The sequence below is a fragment of the Tarenaya hassleriana genome, unplaced genomic scaffold (genome assembly GCF_000463585.1).
Source record: "Tarenaya hassleriana unplaced genomic scaffold, ASM46358v1 Cleome18, whole genome shotgun sequence".
In the NCBI taxonomy this organism is placed as follows: domain Eukaryota; kingdom Viridiplantae; phylum Streptophyta; class Magnoliopsida; order Brassicales; family Cleomaceae; genus Tarenaya; species Tarenaya hassleriana.
The window spans coordinates 1,706,297-1,723,971 of record NW_010965216.1 but is presented as its reverse complement, the minus strand read 5'-3'; the positions used below and the strand labels follow the sequence as shown (position 1 = coordinate 1,723,971).

The 17,675-nt window shown below is 34.0% G+C and overlaps 3 protein-coding genes across 3 annotated transcripts; 1 reads left to right on the top strand and 2 right to left on the bottom strand.

Moving 5' to 3' along the window:
- Positions 1-903: 903 nt before the first annotated feature.
- Positions 904-1,618, bottom strand: LOC104810487 (toll/interleukin-1 receptor-like protein). The gene is made up of 2 exons (XM_010536813.1): positions 1,110-1,618; positions 904-988 (listed from the first exon to the last, which is right to left on the bottom strand). Exons 1-2 carry the CDS (start codon positions 1,616-1,618, stop codon positions 904-906), a joined length of 594 nt encoding a protein of 197 aa, XP_010535115.1.
- Positions 1,619-9,512: 7,894 nt separating this feature from the next.
- On the bottom strand, positions 9,513-10,373 carry LOC104810606. Its single transcript, XM_010536953.1, has 3 exons — positions 10,302-10,373; positions 10,062-10,165; positions 9,513-9,960 (listed from the first exon to the last, which is right to left on the bottom strand). The coding sequence occupies exons 1-3, from the start codon at positions 10,371-10,373 to the stop codon at positions 9,513-9,515; spliced, it is 624 nt and encodes a 207-aa protein (XP_010535255.1).
- Positions 10,374-12,119: 1,746 nt separating this feature from the next.
- On the top strand, positions 12,120-13,944 carry LOC104810486. The gene is made up of 3 exons (XM_010536811.1): positions 12,120-12,281; positions 12,765-12,970; positions 13,522-13,944. The coding sequence occupies exons 1-3, from the start codon at positions 12,192-12,194 to the stop codon at positions 13,748-13,750; spliced, it is 525 nt and encodes a 174-aa protein (XP_010535113.1). The 5' UTR covers positions 12,120-12,191; the 3' UTR covers positions 13,751-13,944.
- Positions 13,945-17,675: the final 3,731 nt, after the last annotated feature.

Sequence of the window (17,675 nt, the reverse complement as noted above, 5' to 3'; positions counted from 1 at the left end):
CGAAGTACGTAATTCGAATATGAGTGATCCTTATAGGATTTTCATTCCATATGTCTATTTCACAACAAAGATTAGGGAAAATTATATATAAGTATCCAAATAAAAATTTAAACTTCTAATTTTATATAATTGGTATGATAACATTAAAATATTCTAAATTAATATCCTAAATATTAAATTATTTTAAATTAATATTTCATGTCACAAAATCCTACGATAGGATTTGGAGTATCTTGGACAGTTTAAATTTAGAAAATTGAAGGATTTCCCCTAAAGCTTATACGAAAATAGTTGAATATGTGGGGGATGCCGCCCAAACGACTACATAATGGGCCTTATTTGGGCCCATTATTGGGCCTTCGATCCAAATCTTTTCACACTTTTTTTAATTAAAAAAATCCCAAATAAGGCTTTTGTTTGGTTTTCCATGTTTGCAATTGGTCGTATTTTTTGCTCTGCTCAGAGACTCTTGCAGACGGAGACTCTAAAGCGACCAGAGGGTTTGAGGGGCATTTTGGTAAATAACTATAAATTGTCGGTGGAGAATTACTCTATAAATGGTAAAGATTGTATGTAATTCTACAAGTTTAATGAAAACCATTGACTTTTTCTCGACACTTTCTTCTATTTTCTCGGGATCCAAACACCTTAATGTGCATATTATCCCTTCTTCCACAGAATATTATTACACTGATAATGGAAAAACATACAACATGATGATTTTTTTTTTGCATCTCTATTTATGCCATCAGATTTTTTTTTATCACGTCGTGTTAGCAAATTTATTTACGTGCTTTTATACATGAATGAATTTATATTAGTTAGATATTAGCAAAATATTAATAAAATAATTAACATTTCAGAAAATAAATCAATAAAGGAATGGCTGATCGGTTGCAACGCCTAAAGATTCTCCTCCTCGGCCTCTAACTGCTTTAGCCTCTCCACGACAGTGTCCGAAGCATTTGTCACGATTTCAGACAAGTTCCTGAATATATATATAATTGTGAAACACAAACTTTATAAATCGATATTACGAATTTTAAAAACTTTTAGAATGTTCAAAAGCATATATAAATATATATATATATATATATATTGTTCATTACCCCTTGTAAGAATCGAAGGTGAGTCCAACGATATGTTTCGCCTCTTGAAGAGCCTGCCTAAATCGTCGGATTTCGCCCTCCGTACATCTCGATTCATCGATCATAACGTCGAGTTGAGAAGGTTTGATGTCGCAGAAGAGGGGTATAATCTTCTTTCTGGACTCCATCATCAGAGCAAGTTCGTGGAGGCAGAAATAAGAATTACAGTAATTGGGCGAGAAAACGGTGACAGCGAGCTTGGAAGTGAGAACCGCTCGATCGATGTGATCGAAGAGCTTGTCGCCTGGCTTCATGTTCTTGTTGTCCAAGAAGGGTTTCAGGTTTCTCCCCTTGAGGTCGTCGTAGAGCAGACTGGCAATGTTTCGCTTCGTGTCGGTCCCTCTATGGTTGATGAAAACATCGTACACGTTCTTGGATTTTGTCTCCTGCATGGGGAGATGGAGCATGATTTTACCGTTTCCCTGCATGGTTTTTGATCCTTTGACGAAATCGAAAACCCTAGATATCATTTTTTTTTTTCGTTCCTGTATGTCCTTTGTTGTATATATGGAATATATAAGTGTATATATATGAGCTTGGGGTGTGTGTGTGTTTTTTTTTTGATGTAACACGTCTGTTGTTGTGTTTGTACGTTTGTGCATTTGTTCATATATATATATATATACATGTATATATACATGCATGTGGTTACATATAGGGTTTGAAAATTTGTCGTGGGTTACTGGGTTGAATCGAAGAAGAAGAATATGACATGATTTTGAACGAGAAGCATATTTGCTTATACTTTGTACGCGTCAAGAATTGAAGATATATATTTTTTATTCAAATGTTCAATATTAGAAAACTAGGGCTATATAATCTCGAAACAAGAGGGTGGATGTTGAGCCGACAAAAGGGAACAGACAAAACAAAACCGGTCTCCATAACGTCAAAGACATGTTCCTTAGACTGTTTTTTTTTTATAAAAAAATTAATTATGTATTATAGTGGGATCAATTACTGTAATTATGCGCACCATATCAACTCTTAAATACATTATTTTAGTTCGTTGATTTCACCATTTTATTTTCGTCCTACATATGATATGACTGCATTTACATCGAACTAATTCCTGGTTTTTTTCAGGTTTGGCCGAAAAAGTTACCGGAAGTTTCTGTTACGGAGGAGAGAGAATGTAGAGAGGGAAACGAAGATGAAAACAGAGTGGGAAAATTTTCGATAACTCTCATTAATGCTTTGTACATCATTAAATACAACTTTCAGCTCAATAATCGTTGTAACTAACTCTAACAAAGTCGTTATAATACGTAATATACCCCCCTCAAACTTGAATCGACCTAATTATCAGGGAGATACAAGCTTGAAACATGAAATTTTGACATCAGATCCGAAAACACATTCGGTTGAAGTGTCTTGGTCATGATGTCAGCGAGCTAATTTTCTGTCTTAACATGCATCATCCGAAGAAACCGCAACTTATCTCGAACTAAATGACAATCGATATCAATATGCTTTGTTCTCTCGTAGAACACGGGATTAGAAGCTATATGTATTGCCGACTTGTTATCACAGAATAGATTCGCAGGACCATCCATCTTAAGTTTCAGATCAAGAATCAAATTCTGTAACCAGATGAGCTCACAGGTAGCGTTAGCAAGTGATCTGTATTCTGCTTCCGTGCTACTTCGTGACACAGTCGTCTGCTTCTTCGACTTCCAGGATATTAGAGATTCTCCAAGAAAAATGCAAAATCCAGACTCTGATCTCCTCGAATGTGGGCAAGTTGCCCAATCTGAATCCGCAAAAGCATTAAACCGCATTGTCGACGAAGCAGAGTAGAACAATCCTTGACCTGGGTTTGTCTTCAGATATCGAACAACTCTTTGAGCTGCTCGCATATGAACATCAGTGGGGGCAGAGAGAAATTGGCTCAGCTTGTGAACTGCAAAAGTGATATCTGGTCTAGTGATTGTGAGATATAATAATCTCCCAACTAACCGTCGATAACTTGTAATATCATCAAGATTTGTACCAGAATCCTTTGTCAAATGGTTATTGGCATCCAAGGGGGTCGAGACCGGCTTACATCCCAATAACCCTGCGTCAGAGATTAAGACAGACAATATTTTCGCTGACATATCGAAATTCCTGTCTTTTGTCTTGCAATTTCCAGACCCAGAAAAAACTTCAAAGCTCCTAAATCCTTGATTTTAAATTTCTGATGCAGAAGATCTTTCACTGCGGATACTGCATTCTCATCATTACTAGCTATGACAATATCATCAACATAAACCAGTAATGCTAAGAATGTTGAACCTGACCTTTTAACAAACAGAGTATGATCAACTTTCGATTGCTGAAAGCCATCAGCAACAAGAACACCAGCAAACTTCATGTACCACTGTCGTGAAGCCTGGCGCAATCCATATAATGATTTCTGTAGTTTGCAAACTGCATTCTCAGGTAATGAATCAGCTGTATAACCTGGTGGTAAAGACATATAAATCTCTTCTTCAAGATCTCCATGAAGAAAAGCATTTGTTACATCCATTTGATGCAACGACCAATTCTGATTAGCTGCAAGAGCAAGTAGCAATTTTACTGTCACTAGTTTTGCTACAGGTGAAAACGTGTCTATGAAATCAACACCCTCCTGTTGTGTGAATCCCTTTGCTACTAACCGAGCTTTATATCTCTCAACCGATCCATCTGGCTTTCTCTTGATTTTGTAGACCCACTTACAACCCACAGCTCTTTTATCAGGTGGAAGAGAGACTACAGACCATGTTCCATTCCCAGTTAAAGCATCGAGTTCAGTATCCATGGCTTTCCTCCATTCAATCGAGGATACAGCTTCTTTGAAGTTCTTTGGTTCACTTTCTGTGGTGATATTCATGATATAGTCTCTGTAATGAGGGTGTAGTTTGAAATAGGATACGTATGAAGAAATAGGATATAGAATGGATTTATCACTAGTATCTGACTGAGGTAAAGTCAAATAACAGTGATAATCATTCAAATATGTGGGTGGTCTGATTTGTCTATGTGGTCTTGGATTTTGTGGGTGTGAGGTTTCTGAAATTGAAGAGGATTCTGAAACAGAAACCGATTCTGTATCAGGTAAAGAATGAGTAATTGGAGGATGGATTTGGTTGGGTATATCTGGTAATGGGAGTGGTAATATGGTATTTGGAAAAGGCTTGAACTATCAGAGTGAGCTTTATTATAAAACTCTTCTGATGCAAAGGGAAATATATGTTCATGGAATTGAACATTTCGAGAAACATAAACAGAATGAGTTTCAATGTCAAGAAGCTTGTACCCTTTATATCTAGGAGAATAACCGATGAATACTGAAGCTCTAGCTTGCTCTGAAAATTTGTGGCGATCTGTAGCAAATGTGGATGCATAACAAAGGCATCCAAAAGTCCTTAGATGTGTGTAGTCTGGCTTCTTTTGCTGCAAAACTTCAAACGGTGATCTGTTCTGCAACAATGGTGAAACTGTTCTGTTAATCAGGTATATAGTTGTTCGAATACACTCATGTCAGTAATCCAAAGGAATCTGAGACTGAAAAAACAGTGCTCGGGCCACATTCAATATGTGCTGATGCTTGCGTTCTACTATAGAATTCTGTTGCGGTGTTTGGACACATGAAAACTGATGAACAATCCCTTGTTTGCTGAAAAAATCACTGAACATAAGCTCCGGTGCATTATCAGAACGGAAAGCTTTGATTCTTTTATTATACCGCTTTTCAATAAGTGCAACAAACTCAGGCACAATCTGTATTACATCGCTTTTCTGTTTCAACATATAGATCCAAGTGACTCTATAGTGATCATCAACTAAAGTAAGAAAATACCTATGACCTTCAGTAGAAACAATAGAAAAAGGGCCCCATATATCCATATGTATAAGGTCAAAGGGTTGATCAGACATATTATTGTGGGATACAAAAGGTAATCGTTTTTGTTTGGATAGATGAGAGATTTTACAATGAGGAATGGGTGTTGGTTTGGGTATTGATAGAGTGTCGGATAGAATTTGTATTTTCTGGTTCGAAGGGTGTCCAAGTCTGGCGTGCCACAAGAGAGTTTCAACACCAACAGTATTGCACGAAAATGAAGGATGGGTAGGGGGCTGTGATGACTGAAAGAAGTATAAGCCTTGATGAAGCTTACCCCTCCCAATCATCCAAGCCAGAGAAGGCTCCTGTATAGAACAAGAGTCAGCTGAAAAAGAAATTTGGAAAGGATAACAGTGTAAAAGAGCACTAACACTAAGGATATTGAGGTGGAATGAAGGTGCATAGAGTACATTTTCTAACAAAAGTTGATGATCTAGAGTGATAGAGCCAGCTTGATTTATATGTAGAACATTTCCATTCGGCAAATTCACAATCACAGGTGAGATGTCTATCAACGATGAGAACATCGATCGTTGATGACATATATGACTCGTGGCCCCCGAGTCAATTATCCAAGCATTGTCAAATGTATTCATATCCGTGATAGCATAACAAAAGGCAGATGAGGCATATTGAACATTACCAGAATTCCAATTTGCAGTCTCTGGTGCTCCATGATCAGTGATTGTTGGTTTGGAATTTCCCAGCTGAGTAAGAAATGTAAATCTAAAAATTGGGGATATTAGAATATACAGCAAAAATGTGATTGTTGTAGTCGTTCCGTAGGAAAATAAAATGTACTCTAATTGGACCGATGCAAGGGAATTTAAAAAGGATTAAATAAATATCCTGTAATATATAATAAGAAAGGACTCGCTGGTTGAATACATAACAAACTACACAGTTGATGCACAAAGAATTATTTATGCGACTATGCATATCACTACCCAATCTTAGCAAATATTTACTCTAACACAAATTGAACGTATCATTGCAAACGAATTTGATCGAAACCATCTGGATAAAACAAAGTATAGCATTTTCCAAAACCGCATATACATTTTTTTATTCATTAATATGTATATTTGACACAAGGGCATTCTGGAACCTAATTAATCCCTAAGTAATACCCAAACCAACACCCATTCCAATTTGCAGTCTCTGGTGCTCCATAATCAGTAGTTGAATCTGATCAGAACTCAAATCAGAAACATCAGGATTTGCCTTTGATGCACTTTGATCTGATATCACATTCGCAACAGTAGTCTTATTCTGAAAAGCAGGTCTGTAATTCTGAAACTGAGACTTCTGAGTAGCCTGTATCATGCGTTGGTCAGACGCTTGATTGGAAGAATTCGGTTGGCGATATCCAGGTGGATATCCATGTAACTTGTAACATTTGTGGATGGTATGCCCATACAGCCCACAGTGTGTACATAAAGGTCGTTGTTTGTTCTTGAACTGAGGTCCAGATACAGCTGCAACTACCGGATTATGCTCCTGAGGTGTTGTTACAGCATTGAATACAACAGAATCTTGTGGAATTGGCGTCTTTAACTTCTTTTGTTGCTCATATTGAGATATGAGAGTGTTATGTCCTCTCCAAATCAGGTATAGGTTCTAACATAAGAATCTGATCATGGATTGTCTCAAAAGAATCATTCAATCCATACAGAAAATCAATAACAAAGTGATTTTCGAAGAATTCAAACCAGCGGTGATCAGCAGCGCATGAACATGTTCCACATGTACATCGCGGGGTAGACTGTAAAGCTTTGAGTTCTTAAATTGTGATCAGATTTGTATAGTATGCAGAGACATCAAGCGAACCTTGCCTGAGAGATCGCAATTTGCGACGAATCGAATAAAGTTTCGGAGCATTTTTTTGATGAAATCTTGTTGCCAGATTTAGCCAGATATCTCGTGCTGATTTGGAGTACATCAGACTGGTAGCAATGTGCTTTGTGACCGAATTGAGCAGCCATGACTTTACCACCGCATTGTTGCGAAGCCAGTGACGCAAGTTATGATCATCTTCAGCCGGTTTCGGTAAGAAACCATCAACAAATCCCAATTTGTTCCTACCTTCCAGAACCAATGAACCTGAACAGAGCCACGAATTGTAGTCTTCTGCTCCATTCAAGCGATCCGAAACAAGAACCAAGCTCATATTATCCCCTGAACTGAGATAATATGGAGAATTCGGAGAGAGAACTTCATCTACTTCCGCCATTGATGACGCTCAAATGATCGGAAGGAAAGACACAATTTGAATTCGAGAGAAGATCGAAAACAAATTGGAAAAGATGAACAAACAACGAAGGAAATCAAAGAGAAAATAGCTCTGATACCATTTCAGGTTTGGCCGGAAAAGTCGCCGGAAGTTTCTGTTACGGAGGAGAGAGAATGTAGAGAGGGAAACGAAGATGAAAACAGAGTGGGAAAATTTTCGATAACTCTCATTAATGCTCTGTACATCATTAAATACAACTTTCAGCTCAATAACCGTTGTAACTAACTCTAACAAAGTCGTTATAATACGTAATAGTTTTGACACTAATTTCATTATATATATATATATATATATATATATATTTGTAATTACATGCTATACGCGTAATTAGATATTTCGTTACTTTAGTTATATATTTGTAATCACCATTTTTTTTCGTCCTATATATATATGATATGACATGACATGACTGCATTTACATCGAACTAATTCATGAAGCTAAATGTCAATACGCCATATACGTATTAACTAGCAATTATAGATAGTTTTATTTATTAGTATGTTTTACATTTGGTTTAGATTTATTATTGTATTGAAAAAATATTTTATTTGTTTATTTAATGTTTTTTAAACAATAGTAAAAATGATTATCATTTATTTTGTTGAATTTTAAAATTTTTAACTTATGTGAATAATGGTAATTGAAAATCAGAGTGATAATGATGAATACAACCAACCACGATATATCGAACTTATTGGTGCAATCGGTTTGAACCCTACATATATATATTTTGTAGAAATCCAATTTTTGCAAATAAATAACTGTTTTTAAACTTTAAAATTTTACAAAAAAAATACAAATTTTGCTTTAGATGTACGACATAATCATGAGGAGGTGGGTCCAATGTTTTGTAATGGTCCTCCTTGGACACAAAAATGGTAAAAAAAAAAAAAAGAAAAGAAGTTAAAAAGAACATGAAGGCTGATTTTAATGGACTTTGGAGGAAAATGTCCGACCATTGCCCGTCAAACAAGTCATTTTTCAGTCAGATATTTTTCTCCACACGCTACAAATGCCCATTCTTTTGTCTTTTTCATTAAAAATAAATTATACATAATTTATTTATTCTTTCAAGCTGTTCATTTTAACTTATATTTTCACTATTTTGAAATTTTATTTAAATTATGATGTATATATTGGAATTCTATTTTTTAGTTAACAAATTTAATATATTACTTCACAAATTATATAATAAAAAAATCTTCCTTACCAATTTATCTGAAAATTTATTTCGTTTTTGAACTTCTATTATATTTATATTCCAACGAACATAATTGTCAGCAAAAAAAATAAGATAGTGACTATAACGACGATGATGGTGAATATAACGAATCAAAATAGTATATGGAAACTATGTTTTATTTTTTTGAAGAAAAAAATAAAAATTAAACTATTAAACTATATACCAAATTCTACTTAAAATTCTCAAATTTCAATTGTTCAACACAAATTTCAAAATTTTTTATTAAAAGCTAATGAAAATTCATCGTACTAGTAGAACGAGGCACTTTGAAACTAAAATTTTACTGTTCAAATTTAGATTATAGTTATTATGATATTGTTAATAATATTCAATTTCTCTCAACTCAAAATTTGTATCAATTTTTTTTGCCATAGGAAACCAAACCGCCATTATAAAGATCACAACCGTATGCGTCAAAGCAACAGTTACACACGTTAAGGTTTATGAGTAAGTGTCTTGGCATTAATTTCTTAGATAATTTTAATCTTTATTAATAAGTTTTGGATTTCATTTTGGTATAAATCAGAATAATTTGGAGATATTCTGCAAGTTTTTCAAAATTAATAATTATTGAGAACACCATGATAGAAACAAGTAATTTTGACAATTCTAATTGAGATTTTAAAAAATTAATCTCACAATTTTAATTTTGAGAAAAAAAAAAGAAAAAGAAAAATTATTGAAACTAATTGTAAGAAAAATGGTGTTATTATAGTTCGAGGTGGACGTTTCAGGAATCGGTTCAGGTTTGGGTAATTTAGAACGGTTCGAATTGGAAAAAATATAGTATTTTTTGGTTGAGTTCGGTTGTGAAACGTCCACCCCTAATTATAGTTAATATAGCTCCTAATGCAACAAATAAATCTAAACCAAATAAGAAACACACTAATATATGTAAGTTGTCCCTAATTCCAAATATAGTATTCTATCTCATAACTCGTATAGATCTTTTTGCTCTAATCGATTTTGAAGCGCAGATTCGTATGCACCTGCTGTGAATTCTCATTCTTCGGCTTCTTCCTCTTCTTCTCTACCATTCTGTGAACTATCGTTTTCAACTTTTGGATCTTATCAATCTTCTTCACATTCTGATCAGTACTGTCATTAGAATCAACGGGTGATCCATCAGATGAATCGGTTTGATTACTTTGAGCTATTTCCATCAGCGCTTCTGGAGTTGTGTCGGTTGGCATTGTTGTTTTCTCCTCAAGAATCCTCTTTATCTCGGAATCAACCATGTTTTCGGGACATAACTCAACGTTGTTCTTGTCAAACTCGGAGCCAAATCTTTGTCTGAACAAGCTCCTTATTGGCTGGAGCTCTATGAGTTCCCCAATCCTTGATGCGGCTAAGATCAAACCGGCTATTGTTTCTTTCATTTCATCGGGCAAAAGATGAATATCACTGTTGAAGATTAGAGTAATCAGTAACTACTTTAACCACAAGCAAAAACAAAAAAACTTTATTCAAAGCTATAACATCGTATAACAAATGAAAAAATTTACCTTTGCTGTTGTAAATGAGAGAAATTCTGCAAAATATATGTGCAGTAACTTTCGATCCGATCATATGCAGATAATCTACGTTCGTCCACGAGGATTTGCTCGGCCTATAATTTTCAGTTCAAGTTCGAATATAATGAATATATAAACAATGAATGTATAAACCGTGAGTGAATTTATTTAACTTCAAACTTTTGAAATTCGATATATATAATATGCATGTGTGTGTGTGTATATATATACTCTGTGGAGAGCTGCTTTGAGGCGGCCATGGCAGAGAAGCTCGGAGATATCTGCACGAGATTGTCTCACCATGCACTCCCTGCGTCGCCGCTGTACTTTGACATTACTCTGAAGCTTCTTGGTTAGGGTCTTGCTGCAACAAACAAAGCCTAAACACTTGACTCACAGTCATTGCCTTGAGATCCAAGTAAACTAGGTTAGGGTTTTACCCTTTTAGAACATTGATCTCACAAATCTAAGCAAGTTGCAGTCATTGTCAGATAACCAACTCGTACTCATCACTACATGTGAGGATCTTATCCATATGTATGCACATATATATAAACATATATACATATAGATGAAGATTAGGGTTTTTACCACTGAGAAGCTTTTCGCCATTTGGAGGCGTAAAACCAAGCGTGAAATGGGTTTCCGATGCAACCCCTCATTAGGCCTTTTTGCTCCTCCTTTTTTCTTCAGAGGCGTAAAACAAAGCCTAAACACTTGACTCACAGTCATTGCCTTGAGATCCAAGTAAACTAGGTTAGGGTTTTACCCTTTTAGAACATTGATCTCACAAATCTAAGCAAGTTGCAGTCATTGTCAGATAACCAACTCGTACTCATCACTACATGTGAGGATCTTATCCATATGTATGCACATATATATAAACATATATACATATAGATGAAGATTAGGGTTTTTACCACTGAGAAGCTTTTCGCCATTTGGAGGCGTAAAACCAAGCGTGAAATGGGTTTCCGATGCAACCCCTCATTAGGCCTTTTTGCTCCTCCTTTTTTCTTCAGAGGCGTAAAACCAAGCGTGAAATGGGTTTCCAGTAACACTCGAATATATATATATATATATATATATATATATATATATATATTATACGTACACGCGTATATATAAACAAAAATACATTAATTGCATTGGAAAGTGGATATTAAAGAGGAAGAATTCATTAATTGACGTGATTTAATTATGGCAAGAAATTCATGGAAAACGCTGTATCTCACTCTTTCTTCGGATTCGATATCGATTCTGATCCTCTCTAAAAGACTTACAGATTGCAAATAAATATTTGATTTATTAAACTTTGGATATTCTATCTGTCTATATATATTTTATTTCCTTTTTTTAATTTAATTATTTTATTTTAATTCTTTAGTCGGCTATGTAAGCATGCTTATTTGTCAGATTATTCGATTTTATTACCTAATTTATTTATCAAGAGAAATTCTATTTAATCAAATAGCTTATTAGCAAATCTTATGTATCATGTGTCATGTGATGGACAGTTTGGGTTTTTTTTTTTGGGTTCACGCCTTCACGCACGGTACATGTGCTTTGATATGGAAAAAGATAGAGAAAACCGGAAAAACTGGGAAAACCGGCTTGCCGGTTCCCGGTTAAGCATACGTGGATGAAGGAACCGACGGATTCTGCCGTTAAACCTAAGCATTTAATTGACTTTATTTATTTATTTATTTTTATAAATAACCTGGAGTAATTTCTCAAGACGGTGTGACCTTCTAACTAACGCATACGTTCCCAATTTCTTAATTTAATTGCATTTACAGTTTTTTTAGGAATTAATTCAATTATTTATCTATTTTATTCAAATGATAATTCAATTTTATTCATTAAGCCTGGATTACAAGAATATATCAAAAGCATTTTGTTTAATTAAAAAACTGATTAAATAATATTTTAGGTGAAAAAACTGATTTTGTGCGCGCGCGTCTTTCTTTTTAATTCATTCATTTTTTTTTTTTTTTTTTTTTTTCAATCGAAATTAGTTCAGTGTATCTGACATTTTCGTGTATTTAGGAACAAAGAGACAGCTTGCATTTACAAGGGAAGAAGAAGAAGTCACCAGAAGGAGAGAGAGAAACGATTTCCATGGCGTCGAAGCTCGTAATCATCACTGTCTTCGTCGTCGATCTCATAGCGTTCGGGCTGGCCGTTGCCGCCGAGCAGAGAAGAAATGTCGTAAGTTGCCCTTTCTCCCTCTTCCTCTCTCTCGTTGCTCTGTTCTCTCCGAGTTCTTCCGATTTCTTCGCAAAATTCGTTTCGAAATCTCTGTTGGTGCGGGTTTGTGTGTTGGACCATTTCATCAGATCTGCTGATTTAAGGATGCTTGTGAAGTGTAACTGCAGTTTTCTTCTCTGAGTTTGAATGAATCGGAACAAGCCCATTTGCGTAATAGCTTCGTATCGTGACCTAGATTTTGCCTCAGATTTAATCCCTTACTCCAAATTTCCCAAGAACTAAGATGTAGGGACTACACATCTTCGTTGCGCCGTTGATTTCCCAGTCCAAAGACATGTTGAATCTAATCAAATATCGATGTAAAACATCGTATTGTGATCTGATCCGGTGATTGGGGCTGTGTCCCAATTGGGCATAGTATTGATATATTTTGGAGGCAAAGGAAATAGTTTGTCTGATTTGTCTATGGGGTCATCTTTTCAGGGTAAGCCTGTAATGGACAATGAAAAGGAACATCAATTCTGTGTGTATGATTCGGACATAGCTACGAGCTATGGAGCTGGTGCTTTCATGCTCCTCTTGATCAGTCAAGTCCTTGTTATGGCGGCTAGTCGGTGCTTCTGCTGCGGCAAGGCTCTTAACCCCGGCGGCTCGAGGGCTTGTGCTATTCTTCTCTTCCTTGTCTGCTGGTAACCACATTGCCCTTACCATTCTCACGATCTTATCGGACCAGTTCATGTGCACTGGTTCACACTTGTTTGAGAATGTGGGGTTTTGTTCTTGGTCTGATCATATGAAGAATCGGATCCATCTTGAAACTCAAAACTCAAAACCAGGAAAACGCTCTGACTTGGCCGAATTCGTAGTTGTAACCCTTTTCATAGTTCATATCTAAATCTAGGGATCGAACCAATTGTCCATCAGTTCCTTTATAGAGCACAGAGGTAACGTTTTGAAGAACTTTTGGTTCGTTTTAGTCAAAGCATACCGAAGGAGGGCTTGGATCTGTATTAGTATTAGTGGTGTAACCCTAAATCTAGGGACCGAACCAATATTCATCATCACAATCTTTTCTTTTACCCGTCGGTTCGTTTATTATGCAGCACTGAGTTAACATTTTGAAGAACATTTAGCCCTTTTCGACATAGAATACCTGGATTTGTAGTCTATTATACCGATGAATGCGAAGAAAAACCTGTGATTTGATTGGTTTTTGGAGTAATGATCGTATCTTGTGCAGGATATTTTTCCTGACCGCGGAGATATGCTTGCTAGCTGCATCGATCAGGAACGCGTACCACACAAAGTACACGAGAAAGTTCTTCGAGGACGCACCGAGCTGCCAAGTGATCAGGAAAGGAGTTTTTGCGGCAGGGGCGGCCTTCACGCTCTTCACGGCCATCGTCTCACAGTTCTATTACATCTGCTACTCTCGTGCTCGGGATGATTACCAGAAACCACCCTACTGATTTTTTTTTTCAGGCAATGGAAATGGAAACATTATCTCGTTTCAGTTCACTGAATTATAGTATCTGTCTGAATTTTGATGTTTTAGAACATTCTTGAGATTGGGTTTTGCCTTCTTTGTGGTCGTTGTGAAACCTTTTGTCGGTACATTTTGTGTAAATGCGGCAGCATTGAATTTTACTTGGATATTATATTACGTGTGATAATATAATTCGTACCCTCTAATTAAAGGATGAGTCGATCAATAAAGCAAGAAGAAATTGGATCTAATTTGCATGCAAAGGCCATGAATTAATGTGGTTAAAAATTACAAAATTGATTTTTAAACCTTCTTTTTTGGCTTTATGCCATGATATGTGTACTATTAATCCTGTCATGCAAATAAAAAAATACAAAAAAATATTTGGATTTTTTTTTTGTTTGTATGGGAGAATATATCCTGAACAAAGTTGAAATTTATTTGAAATGTAGGAAACAAAAGATGAAATTTAAATGGACCGACGCATTATTTCATGGGCCGACGCATGTTTTGCGAATTGTTCCCATTGAGCCTCTATTAACAACCTTTTTTTCCCTACTTAAAAATTGATTTTCTTCTCAACCAAAATTGTTCCTTTTTTTTAATCTAATATATAATACTTTTATTTTATTGAGTTGGATTTTCTAACTCACAATTTGTTTTTGTTCAATTATAATGTCATTAGTTCATTCATCGTTAAAAGAAAAAAGATGATGAATGTGTTAATATCTTTTGCGCAAACAGAAGATCCGGACAAGAAAATTGTCCTTACTTCTGCACAAACAAAAAATACCAAAAAAATATCTGAATTCTTCTATTTTTTTAAAATAAAACCTCAATTTTTTTATTTAATAAAATTTTAATTTTATTTTTCAATCGAGAATAAACTCGAACTTTATAATCATTTTTAAAAAAGAATGTTAGATATGACATATCAATATCATACCCGATAAATTCATGTTTTGATCATATTTGATATGTAATCATCCATATATGACGATATCGGGACGTTACGTTAATGATAAATTTAAAAATATCAAATGTTATTAAGTTTATATTTATTTATAATTCAAAAATTAAGCCAAGATTTTATTTAGCGAAAAAACGAAGTTCAAATTTTATTTTTGTAAAAAATGACTAAGTTTAGATATTTGTTTTTTGGAATTTTACCCAAATAAAGAAAAAAAAAGGCAACAGGAAAAGTTGAATTATTTGTAATTTTAATTTTCAATAAGAAATTCGTTGTAAGGGAAAATTTTAAATAAAAAAACCAATTAAATGGAGCGACTGATTCATGGGTAAATTTTATGGATGGAAGGATTAGATGCACGAAATCATTGGAAAACTAACGACATGCGAATGTGTGTGTGTGTGTTGTAAGGAGTTTGGTAAGAATTGAATTTATAATGAATGAATGAATGAATAAATAAATATATGCCACCTCGACCGACTGCGACCAACGCCTCATTGAAAACGTCCTTCAAACATTTTGTCTTTTCCCTTTTTTACTTTAATTGAATAACTCTTTTCTTTGTTGTTATTTTTAATAAATGCCCTAAAGCCTTCGAAATATAATTAAAAAAAACACTATTTTTTTCTCTTTCAAATATAAAAACTCCTTTTAAAAAAATTAATCTCAATTAAAAACGAGATAATTAAACATGAATAGGACTACGGATAGACGTTTCGGTTCGCTTTCGAGGAATCGAATCGTATCGAATTAAAAATCTCGATATTTTTTTTGAAGCGTATCATTCAAATTTTTGATTTTTTATACAACCAAATTTTCTGAAATCAAATCGAATCGAACCAAATTTTATAAATTTTTTAAAAAACTAATTTTTTTTAAAAAATCTATTTTTTTCTTCATAAAAATCGAAATCGGAACCGAACCAAACCGAATAATATACGGTACTAACTTAGTATAAATTTTAAAATATCGAATAAACCGTTCTCAAATTAAACCGCTAAAATTGTAAGCCGAAACACAGAGTGAAATGTATTTCCAGAGCTGAAAACGTGTAATTAAATGTGAACACTCTTGCAAACCATTTTTTTTAATATTATAAAAAAAATACAAGGAGAAAAAATGTAAAAAAAAAGGGGTGCTCATTAAATTTTATACGAAAATAGAAATATTGCTTTTGCAACCCACAGTTGTATTTCTTTTTATATTTTTTTCCCAAACTTGTTTGTTTTTTTTTGGGGGCCTATATGGGCAATCAAATGTCTATGATGCAGCCCTCGGCTCGTAGACTGACTCTAGAAACATAAATAAACATGTTAATGTCACGTTAAATCAATCATAAAAATTTCTGAAAATTTATCTGCATCTAATAAATATTCACCAAAAAAATATTATTATAATTTTAGAATGGATATATATAATTTCCGTCGTAATTTCTTTTTTCATTTACTTCCGTTTAAAATCTGAGCACACACTCTCTAAAAAAAGTATTTCACATATTTATATACGTAAATATATATATATATATATGCGTACACATATCTATAAGACAAAACAGATAGAAACAAAAGGATCAAACTGAAAGTACTTCAACACGGTTTGAATTGAGATCAACCCATTTAAATAATAATAACTGATAATTCTTTTGCTCCTCTTACACACATTCCATTTAGAGAGGCGAATTTAAACAAATATTAATGGAAACGTAAAAATAGAAATAATCAGTTTGGTTATGTATACATATAATCAATATTAATTTTTTTTTATTAAGTTTATATAATTTATTTTGAAATAATTATCCCAACTCATCTCTAATCAAATATAGTGTCAAACTATTTTATGTGACTAACGGGTGGTAAACAGATTGTCATGCCATTGATCTATGAACACTAACACTTTTATTCCTCTAATCTTACACACTCATATATATATATATATATATATGTGTGTATATATGTATATACACAAACGTAAATATAAATATGTAAATTTGTGTGTACATATAAATAACTGTGTATGTATGTCTATATGCCATATGGAAATGAAGAAATGGTCCCGGAGAGAGAGAGAGAGAGAGAGAGAGAGAGAGAGAGAGAGAGAGATTACCTTTGCATGTGTTTCTCTCTCTCTCTACCTGTCCTTCCCTTCCCTTCCCTTCATCTTCATTCACATTTTGTGGGCCTCCAAGGCCCAAATCTCCATTTTTTTAAATTTCTTCCCAAAATTTAATAATAATAATAATTGCAGAATTTGTTTGCATGTGATTAGAAATGCATGTCCACAGATAATAATCATATACACGTCTAATCATAATATATACATATGGTATGGTCCGTTTGTTTGCGTGCAATTTTTAAGCCACAGACATTTTTCGCTCTTTTTGAGGTGGAATAACTTCTGCATTGGCTAATTTAAGATGCAAAAAAAAATTATATATGGTAAGGACAGTATTGATGGTCGGTCCATTAAAATTCTTATAATTGTATAATAAAAAAACACAATTCCGAATGATTGTTTTGAAAATTATATATATATATATTTTAATTTATTTGGATTTGTTTATAATTGAAATTTAACATTTATGAAATGTAGATTGTTTTGATATAAAATAATTGCAGGGCTCTGATATCCACGAGTTATAAAGTTTTGTGTAAATTTAAATGAATATAATAATACCCGTGAAGGGAACATGCCAAAAATATTATTTTATGTGGAAGGTCGTAGAAAAACTAGTGTTATAAAATTTTAAATTTATCAATTTTATTCTTTTCATATAACGTTTTTTTGGGTCTACAATATTTATTATAATTTCAAAGATCTATTTTCCCCAAGAATCCAACCATTTGGATTTCAGTGGATGCAAGTTCAATGCGGCAACCAAACCAAACAGAGAACCGAAGCTGAAAAAAAAAAAGAAAAAAGAAAAAAAAACAACTCCCTC

What these genes read in the sequence shown, in the direction of transcription:
- LOC104810486 (XM_010536811.1), top strand. Translation starts at nt 12,192, where the DNA reads ATGGCGTCGAAGCTCGTAATCATCACTGTCTTCGTCGTCGATCTCATA. An exon ending in CCGAGCAGAGAAGAAATGTC is followed by an intron (nt 12,282 to 12,764) that starts GTAAGTTGCCCT and finishes TCATCTTTTCAG; the next exon opens with GGTAAGCCTGTAATGGACAA. An exon ending in CTTCTCTTCCTTGTCTGCTG is followed by an intron (nt 12,971 to 13,521) that starts GTAACCACATTG and finishes TATCTTGTGCAG; the next exon opens with GATATTTTTCCTGACCGCGG.
- LOC104810606 (XM_010536953.1), bottom strand. Translation starts at nt 10,373, where the DNA reads ATGGTGAGACAATCTCGTGCAGATATCTCCGAGCTTCTCTGCCATGGC. An exon ending in TCAAAGCAGCTCTCCACAGA is followed by an intron (nt 10,166 to 10,301) that starts GTATATATATAC and finishes TGAAAATTATAG; the next exon opens with GCCGAGCAAATCCTCGTGGA. An exon ending in TCTCATTTACAACAGCAAAG is followed by an intron (nt 9,961 to 10,061) that starts GTAAATTTTTTC and finishes AATCTTCAACAG; the next exon opens with TGATATTCATCTTTTGCCCG.
- LOC104810487 (XM_010536813.1), bottom strand. Translation starts at nt 1,618, where the DNA reads ATGATATCTAGGGTTTTCGATTTCGTCAAAGGATCAAAAACCATGCAG. An exon ending in ACCTTCGATTCTTACAAGGG is followed by an intron (nt 989 to 1,109) that starts GTAATGAACAAT and finishes ATATATATTCAG; the next exon opens with GAACTTGTCTGAAATCGTGA.